Source organism: Sitodiplosis mosellana, unplaced genomic scaffold, assembly GCF_009176505.1.
Source record: "Sitodiplosis mosellana isolate CC-2019 unplaced genomic scaffold, AAFC_SMos_1.0 Smas_scaffold_6099, whole genome shotgun sequence".
Lineage (NCBI taxonomy): Eukaryota > Metazoa > Arthropoda > Insecta > Diptera > Cecidomyiidae > Sitodiplosis > Sitodiplosis mosellana.
The window spans coordinates 700,812-718,083 of NW_022601340.1; the positions used below are offsets into that span (position 1 = coordinate 700,812).

A 17,272-nucleotide genomic window follows, 5' to 3' on the forward strand; every position below is an offset into this window, starting at 1 on the left:
TTCATAAATAACATACTTTGATAGATGATGAACTTGTGTTCAACCTTGAGGTGATAAATTCAAGATGTTGACAAGAAGAATGTCAGGACCAATAACAGAAATATAAATGAAAAAATATCAAATATATCAGACCAGAAAACAAATCAAAAGAGCTCAACAAGCGGTGCTTGAAACTGAAGAATCAAAATCAATCGTGTAAAGATTTTAACAGAAAAAAAACTTGGCCTTATGACATATGAGGCTCGATAAAGTTTATGCTAATCTAATGATGTTCAATCAATATAATCGCACCCAAAAATAATCCATTTGGTATGGAGCCAGTTTATTGCGAACTATATTAATTCGAACATTTCAAGTACTGTCAATAACACTAAAAATACTCTATGAATATTTTCCAAGAACTACAAATTTTCTTCGTCGATTTGCCTTTTCAACTGTTCTTTCTTAAAAAATAATTTTTCCTTCAAAATTCACACAGCCAAATTGATACAAGTGTGGATGTATGAACTGGCGGGAAAGCAATACAATGAATGGTTTCTTCATGAAAGCGATTCAAATTGTTTTCGGAATCGCGAGCAAAAATTTGACGCACAGCGACACACAGCGTACGTAGATGCGTGATAAAGCCTGTATATCAAAAGTCTGACTGCACGACCGATGTTTTTTTTTTTTCATTTTTTTTTTCATTTTTTTTCAATCTTCTCCACTTGTTGCGCATCTCCATCGGAAAAAGTGCTGGGCCGAACAGAAAGATGGCGTATCAATCGGCTTGTCAAAATTGTGATCATTGTAAAGTTTAAATTTTTTTTGTTCAACTTATGAGTTCTCCACCAAAGAGTACTTTATTCTTTACTCTTTATTCTCCATCAACGATTCCTCCATCGAAATGTACTCAAAACACTGAGACTGCGACTACAGATCCACTTGAAAAACACATTCCGAAATGATTCAATTGCTCAATCGCATTTGTCCTTAAGATTCACTTTCGTTTCGCTCGAGGAACATTGCGATAGCCATGTGTGGCCAGTGGCTATAAAATTTCGACCATATAAGATGCTGGTTAGAGTGTAATGAATGGTGAAATGGTACATGCAAATTTCGTGATGATCATTCATCATTCGCAAAATTTACCAATTATCTCATTAGTAACTCATCACTGAGCTCGACCATGAGGAGCGACTGCTGGAAAGCGAAAAAAGCGAAGCGGTTTGGAACAAGACAAAGTCATTCGTAACGTAAGAAAAAAGAAAACAGATCTTGTTTTTTCTTCGCTTAGAGGGCCAAAGGTTCACTCCCTTTCATTTGATAATAAAAGAATGTTTTGTAGAAGAAACGACAACGGTAAAGAATCATGAAAATATCATCACCAACAACAAGAATACAGAGATGCGTTCTGGCAGAAAAAAAAATGTGCTCGTTGTTAACCAGATGAAATAAATTTTGATGTCGCATCAAGTAATGCTTTTCATCGTAATGCATATGTTTTGTTGTTATTATTTTTTTTTTCGTGAAAAACAAGGAAAAATTCTGCTTCTGAAATATATCTTGTTTTCTTGACGAGTTTGAGTCGTTTTGGTGTGTATATGTTTGGATGAGATTCCCAAGACAACAGCAGCGGCAATTGCAATGGCTGGATAAAGGGAAAGACTCACAAAACGAAGGGTGCATTGTTTAAGAACCGTCTTCGCTCTATCTCTCTTACTCACTGCGTATTCATTTTTTTTTTTCGTCGATGTGCTCTGCTTTCCATTGCTCTGCGTACGAATAATAAAGCGCATAACTATTATACATATCGAATCACAATAAAAAGGAAAAAAAAATCGGAAATTAATTCTTCTTGCTTCAATTGTGAGCGTACAGCGTACAGCGACTATACCATTCACATTTCACAAACATACGAAATTCATCGTCAATGTTTTGCGCGTTTATACGAAATATTTGTTAGACATTGTGTCGCTTCTTTACCTTCCGTGTGTATGTGCGTGCGCTGGCTTTGCAAAGAATTTCTATTGCATATGAAAATCGAAAAGTTGAACATACACCGGGAATTTGTATTATTGAAATAAGCAAGACTCGTGCACCAAATTATGTGCCATGTTCCGGGCGGCAAAAAGGGAACGAAGTTGTTTGGTTTTTTTTTTCTCTTCCTTCTTGCCATGGGTTTGGGGCACATGTTTGGGTTCGGTCAAACCGGATATAGAAAATGAGTGAGACACGGCAAGGACCAAACACCAACATCCACATCATGCTGCTTCAAGATTATTAATCCGAATTATTTTCCGGTGATGAAGTGTTTGTGTGTATGCATGAGCTTGTGCACATTGAACCAAAATGGAATAGAATGGCACAGGTAAATGGAAAGAGATTGGAACGAACAAACGATAGAGATGATAATGTGACACACGAAAGAGAGAAAAAACCACCATAAACGGAGAGAATAAGAAGGGAACGAGAAAAGACGAGCGAAAAAAACTCAGCGAGAACTCTCGAGCTCTTTTTTCCTGACTTGTTTGCACACAGAGAGAGAGAGAGAGAGAGATGGAGAGCATGCTGCTGTTTGGAGATAGCAACCGATATACCGCAAGCAAGATAGAACTAAAACGACAAGAGATGACAGATAAAGAAAATTAAAAATCAACCAAAACAAAGGTAAATGTGTTAAGAAGAAAACGGAATTGAACGATGGTGCAAAGTACCTTTAACTATTAGCCAATGTACAGCTCGCGTCCATTTATGTGTTGTTGTTTTGTTTTCAGTTGATTATTTCATATGAATTTTGTTTTCGTTTTTTGCGTACCTGTGTTTACGGTTGCAGTCCATCGAAGCGAAATAGAAAATGTGAATTAAATTGGATTTTTCAAATATGTGCATTTTTCTTTCTGGCTGGCGCGGCGCATTGGGCAATATGAATTTGATTTTTATTCTGTTCGCCAATTTCTGTTTTGAACTTGGCGGTCTGGCGGCACCGCGGCTTGTGCTGTGTTGATTCATATTCAGTTATTGGTTCGAGTGTTCGTACACACGCATATCGTGCGAGAGATATACACTTTTAATCGATTGTTATTTCTGCGTGTGTTTTCATGATACGCGAGCAATGAACATTGTACCAGAACATGGATTAAACATATGGACAATATTGGTACTCTCGTCAGTCGGCTCATGTACACAATACAATATACACACACATACACACGCTCGCACTCTCTGACATTTCTGCCGAACAAATATTGGCAAAGTGGCTGTTGTTGTTTTTGTTGCTGCTGTTGCTGCTGCTGTTACCATATCGATGTGAATGAGAGCCAAATAGAAAAGAGACGTTGATGGTGAATTTTGTTTGTGTATCAATGCGCGCACTAAAGACGCATGACACTCGAACTGTAAACTGTGTGGTGGCGCTCAATACCATTGTACAATGCACAATGTTCGGTCTATTCTGCCTGTGCGAGTAACGACGATGGATGTGAATGAGGCGCACATACACAACACACCATATGACTGGCGAAAGCGAGACAGTGATAAGGCAAATGCTTCGTCACCGTCACACAGATGTGCAGCCAATACACTCACTCATACACAGATACGTGCGCACACACATGCACACACACACACACTGCCATCGCTACCGAGGGCGAAATGAGTGTAAACGAGGAATCGACGTAGAGCAGCACTTTGAAGACGCATCCGAATCGTAGCAACGTTCAGTTATTGAATCAAATTCAATATGGCCACTTCGTGTCGGACGCAGCACGACGGAGAATAACTGAATTCGATCATACAAAACGAACAACAAAAAAAAACACAACCGAAAACAAAACTGTTTTTGAATAACAAATAAAACGATCGAATGTGAATGAACAGATTGAATAAAAGAGTCGAGACCGCGGCGGTTATGTTTGGATTCATGTTATTTGTATGCTGCTCGAAAACAAAATAAATATCGTTCGTTAGTCGGAAGTGTCATTTTGTGCATAGTTCGCGAAGTGAGTCAGTGTACGTATTTTCAATGAGTGTTAATAACAATTAATTGTTGTAAATATCGCTGGAGCGCACATTTTACAGATTAACACGGCGGTGAAACAGTTATACATTGAAACAAGCTAAAGAAGAAATATAAAAAAAAGTGGTAAACGAGTGCATCAAACAAACGAACGGCGTGCATAACGGTTGTGCACTACTCACAATAAAGCGAAATTCGTTGGTCTGTCTTTCAATCGCTCGCGCGCGCTAAGTGGGTTCTGGAGGTTCTATTTTTTTTTTGTGTTTAGGGAGAGAGAGAGAGAGAGAAAGAGGCAATTTCCTCAATCATCGCGAATTAGAGATTGTGTAACACATCTCTAGAATCAAACAAAGTTGGCTATCTATCAACACATAACTGGCAGCCCCGTGACACAGACGATAACTGATTAGACGAGTGAGCGTAAATGAGCGTAAAAGTTCGTTTGAATTAAGTGAATTAGAAATGACAAATGGACGACGTGAACAGTGAAAAGTGCAAATTATAATTGAAAAGTGCTCTCGGTTTCTATTTTTGCAATAACAACACACAGACACAGACACACACACACACACACACACACACACACACAGCTCCGTGTGTTTGCTCAACTTTTCCACCAGCAGTGAACAGACCAAATTAGTCAGCAACAGAAACTCAATTGAAGCGAAAAAAGAAGAAGAAACAAGAAATAAAAAAAAAAACAAACAAAGTAGGAACAAAGTATAGCACTAGCAAATAATATATATAAACTAGCAACACAGTAGCGACAAGTAACACACACAGTTTATCGATTTTTTTGCCATCGTTGGTGGTAGTGGTGCTGCTGCTGCTGATTATATTATTGAAGGATTCTATGCGATACACACAACGTCGACGATGGATGGATAAAAATTACCGACCTAAGCGATTTCATGTACTTTGGAACATACACAAATACTGAGAGTGAACTTTGAATTTCGGCATTTTCGGTGTGAAAATTTCTCGCTTTTTTTTTCCCCCGTTCTCGTTGTGTATTCGCCAACAAACGACTACAACATCGACGGCAACAACAATAACACACACGACAGCCTTCGAATCGTTTCTTTCTCTCTCGATGGGACTCGTTGCACGGCACATACACACACGCACCACCCGATAGACTCGATTTAGCCCCCATTGCCATTTTTAAATACACATTTATATCGATGTATGTACCGTACCGTATATACATATAGACGAAATCGCAGTATCATTTATTTTTGGTGCGTTGGTGTGTTTTTTTTTTCTGTTCGGTTTCAATGTTCGCTTGTCGACGCTCGCCAATTGCTGTCGAAAATTCGATTAAATTAAAATTTGACTGATATTTCTTGTGCTTTGGCAAGCAGTGAATTAGCGGTGATATTGACACATCGACGACAAGAATCGACACACAAAGAGAGTGAGAAAGAGAGTGTCATTGATTTCGGTGGTGTATCAAATGTCATTCGGGGCTTAAAGTCAACAAGGAATCAACAATACGGATTCACAAGAACGTGCAAAAGCACCGAAATTAATTTTGCCATTTTTCTTAAGCGTACGTACACGCACACAGAGCAATTCCTTACAGGCGCCACCAATTTTGTGTTTGCTGTTGTTCTTTCTCTTTCTCTTTTTTTTTGCTGTTCGTGTGTATCGACATTGTCATCGTCATTCAGACTCTTTTATTTTCGTTATTGGTTATATATCTATGCGGCTACGGCTGCTGACAACTTAGTTCAGTGTCTTGTGCGTGTTCTGCGAATTTAATCAGCGAGACATATTACACTCTGAATGTTTGATGTGTGTGAGCAAAAACCGTACCACACCAGAGAAATGCGAAGATAGAAAGAAAATAAAAACATGATTCGCCTTTTATGCTAGTGACTAAACACGACACATCGGCTTATAGAGTGAACAGTTGTGTTTCCATGTGTGACTATTATATTTTTTTGGGGTAGCTATTTTTCGACTGCGCCTCTCGCTCTCTAATAAATATTACACACGCATTAAATAAACGAAGACGAGCCAGAACAAGAGCAGCGGAATAAAAAGAAGAAGAAGAAGAAGAAGACGAGCATTCACAATTCAATCAACAATGAGTCGCTCTTTTTGACCGCACCGAAGAAGAGAAAAATTAAAAATTACTCTGCGAGTATATCAAATTCACCCAAGACATTTCATCTGTCAACGCATTGATAGAACTCAGACAGAAATAGAGAGAGAGAGAGAGAGAGAGAGAGAGTGCGAAAGAACAAAGGCACAAGCCAAAAACAGATACACACAGGAACAATCGAAAAAGGCGATTCAAGTCAAACAAAAACGGTTTTTGAACGACGACGACGGCACACAGAAAAAACAATTTTACACTAAAAAAAGGAATATAAAGACTTCGTGTGAGCCAAAGCATATATACAGCAAAGCAGCTGTTCCATTCGCCACGATACCGTTTGTTTATTCTTTCATTTTTGAATAGTTCAAGTTATTGTGTGTGCGTGTTCTTTTCTTTTTGTTTTAAGATTTTTGTGCAACTTCATTTATATTATTATCTGGCTGATTTTATTGATAATGATGATGATGAGTCTCATTTCGTTGGTCGGAAATTAATCGAAAACGGTATCATCGCATTCATAATTAATCTATACAAGAAAAAACATAAATCGTAACATCAATTGCAAAAGTAAAAGTGCGTGCACGTACCAAGAGCAACAAGAAAATACAAATCACAAGATCGGAGAATTGAAAACAAATTATAAAGAAGAGGCCGCAGAAAATACACTACAACTAGCAGTGAGCGAAAATTTAAACGAAATTCCGATAAATTGCTCAGAAACTTTCAGAAAAAAAAAACACACAACAACAAATAGCAATTTACTGTGTTATATATGTTGCTTTAGTTGAATCAATTAGAATAATTGATGTTTGGATTTTGACGCGGTTGCTTTCGCTAACGATATAGCATAAATTTTTATATATTTTTGCTGAACCGTGACCGTACTAGTGAAAATTGTACACAAAACACTCATACAGACACAACACTCATACAGATTCGAATCCATTGGCAAAGCAACTGTGGGCTCACAGCAAAACAGAGCTCGAAAGCAAAAATCTAGCGAAAAATTAGCAGAGCAAGAAGAAGAAACAAAGACGAAGAAGCACTTCGGACCCAATTGAATTGAGTGAGAATGTATTTTGGAATCGACTGAAACATCGTAAAAACTACGGGTGTCAACTGAAGGCGAAATTCTTAAGTACACACACACACACACACACACACACAGAGCAAGGCAGAGAAATTCAATTAAAAACAAAACAGAAAAAAAGAATCAAAAGAAAAAAAATTAAATGTGTAAAACAGTGCAAAGAATCGAATTGTTCGACGGAATATTTATTGCATAATGATACAGCACAACGCAAACAATAGCATGGACACAGCCGTAACAGCATCAAAAAATTCAATGCATTGCCTGAACACAATTGTCGCATCACCGCCAGCATCTGCATCAGCTCTAGCATCAGCTGTACCGGTTGGTGGTCCAACAGCGGTCGGTTTGATTACGCCCGCAACCGTTGTCAATAATAACAATAACAATACAAACGCAACCCATTTGATTGAAGAGATTGCCAGCGAAAATTACTGGCTACGTGAAAAAGTTAAGGAAATCAACGCCGATCGAGATCGTTTACTGTGCGAGGTAGCCAATCTACGTCTCGAATTGGATATGGCCGAACTCAAGCGATTACCGGAAGACAGGTGAGTCATTCAATTCCCTGATTATTTCTCTTTTAATTCACTTTTTCTTCTTTCGTACGCAAAATGATGATCATACGGTTTTCTTTCTCTCGATTTTATTCATAAATGAAATTGATCATTATTTGTTGTGTCGGTTTTGGTTTTCCGTTTCGGATTTATAATCAGAGAAGAAACGTCTAATTCCAAGACTTGCTCATTAGATTTGATAAACCGAAACCGCGTACTTAACAATTCCACTTCAAATGATACTTGTAACTAAATTGTGAATCATTCATTTGAAATCGCAATTACTCATATACCTTGCATTACACGTTCGCCGCCCCATACAACAAATGAACAACGTTAGACGGTACTGCACACGACTGAAACATTAGTGTAAGGTTGATGATAGAAATTGATTAGTTGAAAAATAGGAAGCGAATGCTCTAATTAGCACAGTTTTGCGCTCGATGCTCTCTCTCTCTCTCTCTTTCTTCCTCCGTTTCCCGTTCTCGGCTTTCCCTTTGCGCGGTTCACCGGTAAGAATGAGGAACTTTTACAATGACTACACACTCTTATGACGAACATACTTTACTTTGTTGTACGCTTTATCTCGGCCATTCAGCCCAAACAAGACAATAGACAATGTGTGCGATATGACCAGTTTTCAATGAATCAAAGGGCTTTCCATCCCTTATGAATGTGCTTGATGCCCCGAAAAATGGAGCATCCGCGTCTTATCAAATAACAAATCATCAACTCAATATTGTCAACAAACAATAGACGCTGCTTAAATCGGCCCGATCATATATCTTCATGGCATTATCATTGTACACAATGTTGGTAATACCAACTTGGTATACACATCTTCTGGGTAGAAATGATCTATTTTAAACGAAACGAGTATCCTATCGACGAATAATAAATATTGACTGGAATATTCGGGTGTTTAGAATGTAGGGAATAAGAAGACGGGAACTCAACCGCCTTTTGGTTTCTAGTTTCGACTCACACAATGTTATCTCCGTTTCGTTTCTTGTGAGCCATATGCATTGTGCAATGGTGATGTGCGTTGTCAAAAAAAAACAACAACAACAACAAGAAGAACTTGAAGTAGAGGCAAAGAACCTAAGGCGCACAACAGTGCATGTGGGTTGATTCGGTTCATTCGATGTTGTTGTCTTTTGTTCCGTTCCGTTTCATCGTCGTCGTCGTCGTCGTCGTCTTTGGGTATTCCTTTTGCACGATGATGAACCGAACGCACATCCTTTTGAAATTTGAGTCCGAAAAACAAAACGCACAACACACTAAATCATTGAGTGTAATTTCATATGAGCGCGCACACACATGATGCCGCTCTCCGGAACACCAGGAATATAAATGTCGAAACGAATGAGAGAGGGAAAAATTAAGAGAAACGAAAAAAAAAACGAAATATGAATGGAAATTTCCTCAAATTATTCACATCATAATATGTATATGCTATTCACATGGGCATTTTTATGAGGCAAAATATGACAAGCGTACTGTTCCGTTTTGCACAAAACCATTTTTTTTGGATGGTCGGTCGGTGGTAGCGGTTATTTTATTTCTCTCTCTCGGCTGTTTTTAAATACAAAATGTCTGAATTAAAAGAAGAACATTTGCTGCGTGCCATACGCGCATTTATGTTTTTATTGTCAGGCTTAATGGTTTTAATAACACCCAAACCGTTGACAAGCCGGATGGCTTGTGTGGGGTGTCTGTTTTAATAGCCGCGTTCTCGCTCGCTCACGCGCGAATACATTTCGAATGAAATGCTTGAAATTTTGTTTGAAACAATCGCACCCTGTCGATGCTGGTTAGCATTCAGCTCATTAAGCGTAGGGTTCTTTTCACATTGGTTTTGTGTTCAGCCCGAATTCATGCAATATTTCACTCTTTTGATTAAAATTTTTTCTTTCGTTCGTTCCTCAAAAACTTTATCTCTCTTTGGCCTGTCCCCATGAATTTGCCTGCTGGCTCTCGCGCAAATATCCAATGTGAATCGAACGCAATATTGAAAATATGACGTTGGTTTTTGTGTGTGCGCGCGCCGGAGAAATGCAATATTCTCAAGCTTGTAGTATTTTGTCATTAAATGAACGGTAAACGAGCGCGTGTGGGTCGAAAACTAAAATTGGATGCACAAACTGAATCAGCGAGAAGCCGCATCAAAATAAACAACAACCGAAGATTGATTGAAAATAGAGGCTGCTGCTGCTGTTGATTCTTGTCAAAATAGAAAATACCAAACACGTCGCAATGGATTCAATCTTCAATCCTTTCGGTGTGGTGCGGTGGTGTGATTGAGTGATTCCAAAAAAAAAAAAAAAATGATGCCAACAAATTTTATGTGTAAGCTCAAAATGAATTGACGTAGTTGACCCTGGGCTCACAACACAGAATTACATCAGCCAATTTAAAAAGAAACAGCAAAAACAAATGGCTTTTGCAAAATTTACCCGTCCACTTTGAACTAAGTGTCATTATTATTATATTTGTAATAGAATTGTGTGCTCTAATGCTAATACGGTACGATTTGCGCTTTGTGTTGTTGATTTATTTTGCGGTTCGTGCTGGTCGCTGCGCACACGTTATTCATTTGTTTCGCGCGCGCGCGCGAGCATGCTAATAGAAGCAAGTGACTAATAAATAGGCTCTGGTGAATAATCAACAACGAAGCAATTGAAACAGATCGAATGGAGAAAACCGTTCAAAATTAGAATCTAGAAATTCATTTGGAATATCCAACAAAACACAATATCTCACACACATGCACTCATCGCAACTAGATTGATCTCTCATGCAGACAAATGACACCAAAAAAAGAATAACTGATACAAAGAACGATTTCATGAAAACTCTTTTTTCTCTCTGTAAATCCAACACTATAATTGAAAATGAACGACGTAGTAGTTAAAATGGGCAGAGAGAAAAGAGGAACAATAAAACGGCGGAAGAGTTGAGATAGTGTTTTTCCAGTGTTGTCGATAAATAAATGCGCGATGATGCAACTACGTGGAACATGATTCAATTAAATCAATTCAATTGTCGTCGAAATTAAAATTGCGACGAAATGTTTTAAAATCCGCTTTTCCCATTTAGTTTTCTGTTCGGTGTTTTTTTCTCCATTCCTTTTAACTTTTTTTTCTCGTTCACCGTTTTTTTTGGCAAAAAAAGTATTTTTTTTTCGTGGTTGTCGTTGTTCCTCACTTTTTGTTACATATACATTTTTTTTTTTATATTTTTGCCATGATATTGTTCTGTTGGCATTGCGTGACATTTCCACGATTTGTTCATATGTCATATGTATATTTGCTTGTGCATGGTACAGCACGGCACAGAAAAGTCTCTGTGGCACTCAGTGTGTGCTGAATTAATTATGTAGTTCGGATATTTAATCATGTTCTCTCTTTTGAATCGGTAATTATACGTTTTGTAAAGTTATGCGAATCACAATTGTCGCTCTATCTCACTCATTCTCTCCGAAATCTATGCATCCGTCCATGTCTCTGGGGCATTTATTCCACCATAATCGCCGAGTGGTGTGAGGTGGAGACTGGTGCTGTGCGCGCTGGTTCTTATCAAAAAAAAAAATTAAAATTTGCATGTAATCGATTTCAATTAAAAAAACATTTTCACAAAATTGCCCATCGGCTTGAAATACGCCGAACCGATCCAAATGCGGTGAGTAAACCACATCTCATATTTCTATGATTATAAATGTTAGATTATGGCCGGCTGTTTGTTGTTTGCTGTTTTGAAATTGTTGACAAAATTCCATGAACGCAACACTGAACGGTTCCATTCGTATTATTAACTAAGTACACCAGAAGAGAACAAAAATGGTATCAATCGTTTGCTTCGTGTGTGTGCATTACTGGAGCTGAAGTGTGCACTTAATTGAAAAAACGCAAACTCGGCTCCAAGATTATTTTTAAACACTTTAAGGTCTCTCTGGCTTTGAAAGATGGAGCGAGCGAGAGCGAGAGCAAGACAGATCGATGGAGAGAGAAAAAGAGAAAAATAGTGAAAAAGGGAGAGAGAGAGAGAGAGAGAGAGAGAGAGAGTGGTAGAGTTCGATGGAAATTTTACCCAGTCATTATCTGATTAGCACAATGCACTATGTACACTGCAGTCAGCAGCCTATGATGCCAAGCAACCAATAAATCTATCAACCGGCTGCCGAAAGATGCATAAAGAATGCTCTTTGCTATGGAACGTGCACGTTTATCGAGTGAATTGAAATGTGAACTTTGCTACTCGACTAAAAATTAAAGAGAGATACTCACATAAACACACACACACACACACAGCCACATGAACGCATACGATAGTCTGAAACGTATGCATTTCCAGTTGGAGTACAAAGTATGAATCCGTAAACAGATGATTCGCTATCGCTATTTATATAGGCAATCACTATGCGCATAATATGCAAAAGCGATTTTGGTGTGAAAACTGTGTGTACGTTTTTATCTGGCATCGATTAAATGTGCTGTGAAATGAAATGATGACAGAGAAATTACATAAAACATACACGTACCCACAACAACAGTAACGAAAAGAGAGAGAGAGAGAAAAAACATACGGTTGGAACTGCACACTGAAAATTCTAATCACAATTTGAATAAATAGAGTGACAATGGAAAAAACGCATACAATTATCGGACCAAATGATATCGAATTGAATGTGTGTTTTAAAAGCGAATGGTGGAAAAGAGCGAGAAAGAGAGAGGTGCACTGAGAGAGGGAACAAAAGTGTGAAAGATAATGCGATAGTATGGTCGTTGGAATGAGAATAAAACGGTAGACGATGACCGAACGGCTATTTCGATGTTTTTCTCACTCTCTCTCTCTCTCTCACCATTGGCCATTGAAAACTCTATGTTTAAACTGTAACTGTATCCAAGATGATTTATGACACTCTCTCTCTCTCTCTCTCTCTCTCTCTCTCGGGCTGTGCATATAATCCAATAAAAAGCATTCTTCATCGAGTATTGCCCTTTGGGTCGCACTGTGTATTTATGTCCGAAAACGACAGATCAATTTGGTGTGCGACACAACCAAGCAAGAGGAAGAGAATTCAAACTTTTAAGCTCATTAGAAAACCAGTGTCCAATGAATCAATGCGAGCAATATTTTGTGCGGTCCAGTCAAGTCAAAACATGCGACGTGCATTCGTGTTCGTTGCATGTGGCTTTCGCTTGGTTGTGGTATATAGTGTGCACATGCACTTCGCTGCATGAATGCTCCGCACTGACTAATGACAAAACCATATGGTCGCGCGAATGCGATTATTTTATGTAATTGTTTTTCATTTGGGTGTCAGTGTTTTTATCGCAGAATTTTTGTTTGCGCCAGTTGGCCTAACTGTGGCGACTGTGATAATCATTTGGTAATTTCCTAGTTGCTCATCGTTTTGTCTGTCGTTTTTTGGTTCGGTGTGACTTCTGGAATTGCCATTGCATTTGATTTATATTTCGATTGTCCAAATGGATTTTAAAATATTTCTTCTTCACGCGATCTGGTGAGCAACTCTCTCTCTCTCCTTCTCTCTGTTTCGCTTTGCTTGTTGGCCGTTTTCCGTTCGGTGTTGAATTCAAGGACTGACCATTCCAAAAGCTATACTCAACTAAAACAAAAACCACAACTGAATGAAAAAACAAAAACTATACCATTAAAATTGAAGAGCCAAATGGTAATAAAACGGCATTTTATTGTCATTATATTGTGCGTGCATTTTTAGTTCTCATTCGCTGACGGCCCAAATTCATTTTGTTGTCGTTTCGCTCCTCTCGTATATTTCGGAGTGAACTTGTGTGTGTAACTTATGTAACATTCTCGCGGATCATGTAATCATCTGTATTTACAATTGTGTGTAGTTGGGATATTTATTTTATATTTTGAATCTTTCTGTATCTGTCTCTGTCTCTCCCGGTATCTCCATTCACTTTGTTGCAATGGTTGCTTTTCATTTGGTGTGTGTCATTCGTCTCGCTCTAATATGAACTCAATCATTGTTCGCATTCGACGACAGAGAGCAAAACAGAGCAACACACACCAAAAGAAAAATTGTATGTAAAAATTTCGTTCGTTTAGCCCATAAATATTAGTTCAATTAAAATGAAATCAAATAAGAATTTATTTCAATTACTTACATTTGAAAATGTTGTTTGTGCACGCAGCACGATCGCGCGCTGTTTCTTTTTTCGTTGTTGTTATTTTCACTATTGAATTTTCCATTACGGCGACACCACATGGTTTAAAATGGACTGAGTGTGTGTGTTAAATGCAGGTAGTTGTCGGTTTTTTTTTTCTTCAACAAATCATTTAGCTCAAGTTCGTCCAATTATTCTTCACAATTGAACGACATTCCTCTGGACTGCTGTTGGTTTGCTCCATTTTCTTCTCTCTATTTTTTGCACATTCCATTTCAATGACCAATCCAAAGTAATTGTATTTTCCACCAAGTGTGTTGGTTTTCACAACCATTAATCGCTCATTGATCGGGGAATTGGATATTCGGAGGAGAAAAAAATGCACACGTCAATCGTAAAAATAGTTCATGGATAATGAAAAAAAGAGCCAACAAATAAAATGCACTCAATTGTGATATGAATATTCGTTGAATGTCATATTCAAATATCATTTCGATGACATAATGATTGTTCTTTATCAATGGGGCAAATTGGTTGAGCGCGAGCGCGAGCATGCTGCTCTTGCTCTTCACGTTTTTTAATTGCACGCGGAGTGAATTCATTTATTTCATAGATTCGATTCATTTCAATTAATTAACTTTCAAAATCCAAATTACTTGTACACATGACACAAGCGCGAGCAGCCATTTGTGTGTTCTGTCGAGAAGAAAAATGAAAATTGTTCCATTAATTGAGCGAACTATTATAAATGGAATGCACACAGCAAAACGAGTGATGGAGAAAGAACGAGAGAAAGAAAGACGGCAAGAGGGAGAGAGATAGAGGCAGACGTACTGAAAACGGGATCCTCAACTGATCAAATCAGATTCGAATTTGAATAATAGATAATAATAATAATTGAGTTGAGCCTTCACACGAAATGCCTTTTATTAAGGAATCTTGGATAATCTGTTGTGTTCGCGTGCCGACGACGATAGATTGTGTGTTCGCAAAGCGAGCGCAGCGACCAAAACGAAACCATACCATATTCCCGAACAATTTCGAGCAATTTCACTAAACGGTTTGGATTGTTTGTAGAATGAAATGGAATGGCGGAAAATATGTAAAATTTGCCCCATTTTCTTGTTTAAAAAAAAAACCTGTCGACCGACAGAGGAATATTCGCATTTCAAAGTGTCTTTTTCTCGAAAAAAAAAATGCTTTGAAAAATCTCTGGCTTTGGTTGATTTGTGTGTGTGGGATTGGGTACATATCTCATCCACAACTATGGAATAAACATATGTACGAAGAACAAAAGCACAAACACAGAGTGCATGTCAAATTGAACAACAACAACAAAAAAAAAACAAACAAAAAATAATAGAAAGAGAGCAAGAGATGGAACGAGGGAGAGAGAGAGAGACACTGAACTGGCAAGATCGAAAGCACGAGAAGCGAGCGAAAAAAAAACAAACAAAGCACTGACTTTGTAAGCAAAACAGTATGTAGTTCGCTGATAATTACTCTCTTTTATTCTGTTATTCTGATTTTCTATGGCAAACGTTTTATTATTTCAATTCTTCTTCTTCATCGTCGTCGCCGTTTGTTCGCTTCGTTTCTGCGCATACACTTCTTCCAACACATGAATGTGTTTCTTTTTTTTTTGTTCGTATTTCTTCACGTGAAACACGATGCGTTCGCTTAGTGTATTATTTTCAATTTTCGGCGTCACACACAGCAGTGGCAGCGTGGCAGCCGCACATTTTCCCAGATGTGAATTTTTTATGCGGTGCGTGTGAAAACCACTGATCGATACATACACGTATACACCGCTCTCTTTCGTATTACCCATTTAAGTCAAGTGTTCCAGCCCATCCGAAGTGCTACCGTTTCTTGGACATTTTGTGTTATGATTGCACGATGCGAGCCATCGCTACTAACAATAAAATCGTATTAAATGTAAACACCATATTATTTAGTGTGTATTATGTAAGATGTGATCGTTTCAAGTATCAAGTGCCTTCTATTCCACTATTATGCACACTTAACGACGACGACGACGACGACGACGACACATGCTTTTGTTGAGCTAAGAGACAAGACACGATACACACAACATTTCACTGGCTAACGAATACTTTGTATTTTTCTGTCTTCCGATCCATTGTTTGAATGGGATTTGTGTGCGTTCTCCAATAAGAAGCATATGGTCGTCGTTCTTTCCACGTAATAATATTCCACCGCTGCATTGACTCATTCACTCATTCGCTTCAGTCACTCGGTCGCACTCACTTTACACTGTATCGTTTATTAATTAGTGATGATTGCTGTCGTGCATTGCATTTTTATTTACGTTGACAATTGTCAGTGCGCCACTCTCATTCTGGTTACTGTTGTTGTTGTTGCTGCTGTTATAAGCCGTTGTCATATAAATAAGACCTTTCATCGCTTAACGAATGAATAATTGAATGATGACTGTAACAAAATGTGGTGCAGAATAATAAAAAGTAGAGCATTAGAAGTGGCAAAATGGAGGAGCGATATGAAAATTGTGCGACGCACAACCAGAGAGATATGTCAACGATACCATAGTGTCAATGTCTGTTGAATGAATCGCGACATAAATTTATGAGTGTTTGGTGTTTTTTGTGACCGAAATGCAATGACATTGCTGACATTTCAAAAACCAATGGACAGAGCTCAATGAAGAGATACTCGTTTATTCGCAAATTAGCAACTCAATGGGAACTCTTCTTTTCACTCGCATGAAATCCGTTGAAAGTCACTTATCTTCAACAAAACAAAACAGATGCATGAATACAAAAAGAGGCCCCCATTGAGTATGAACACCATTCGCTTTCATTTACGGTTTTTTTTTGTTGTTTTGTTTTCAGAAATGGAACAAAAAACGACCATTTTTCATATTTTTCACTCCATCTCATTAGTTCGATTCTCGAGTCATTTTGGTTTGAATCTATTGATGTTCGTTTAAAATGTACATAATAACGACATTGGTTAATGGTCGGAACACAGGTTGTGAAGAATCAACGGAAATGATTCATGTAGGTCAGATGAAGATGAAGATGATAGAAAGAAGCTAGAAAGAAGTCATTTTCTATTTTTAGGTGGGTGGACAAATTGAAAATCGAGTCGAGCGCTGCGTTTCACCGTGGCAACCATGGGCTGTTTCTCAAACTTTCAAATTATCACAATTCCCTCGCCTTGGGTTTTGTTTTGAGTGTTTGTGTGTGTGTGTGTGTGTCGAAACGCATCTGCACGTTCCATTCAATTAATTCATATCACCTTTTCGGTTTGGCAACGGTTTCAATGCACGCCGCAACGAATCGCCTAACAATTTGACGCAATTTAGATAAACCGAAAACGAAC

General features: G+C 38.2%; 1 protein-coding gene across 5 annotated transcripts in view; it reads left to right on the plus strand.

Annotated features, from left to right (window-relative positions):
- The first annotated feature begins 3,694 nt into the window (after positions 1–3,694).
- Positions 3,695–17,272, plus strand: part of LOC129573549 (IQ motif and SEC7 domain-containing protein 1) — an 87,201-nt gene continuing 73,623 nt past the window's right edge. For 4 of the 5 annotated variants that reach the window (XR_008688604.1, XM_055454179.1, XM_055454180.1 and 1 more), the window contains exon 1: positions 3,695–7,745. Coding sequence is in view for 4 of the 5 variants with exons in the window: in XM_055454179.1 (XP_055310154.1) it covers positions 7,390–7,745 (356 nt within the window). In the remaining variant the exon portion in view is untranslated. The remainder of the gene's footprint in view (positions 7,746–17,272) is intronic. The other variant, XM_055454188.1, reaches the window with a different exon arrangement.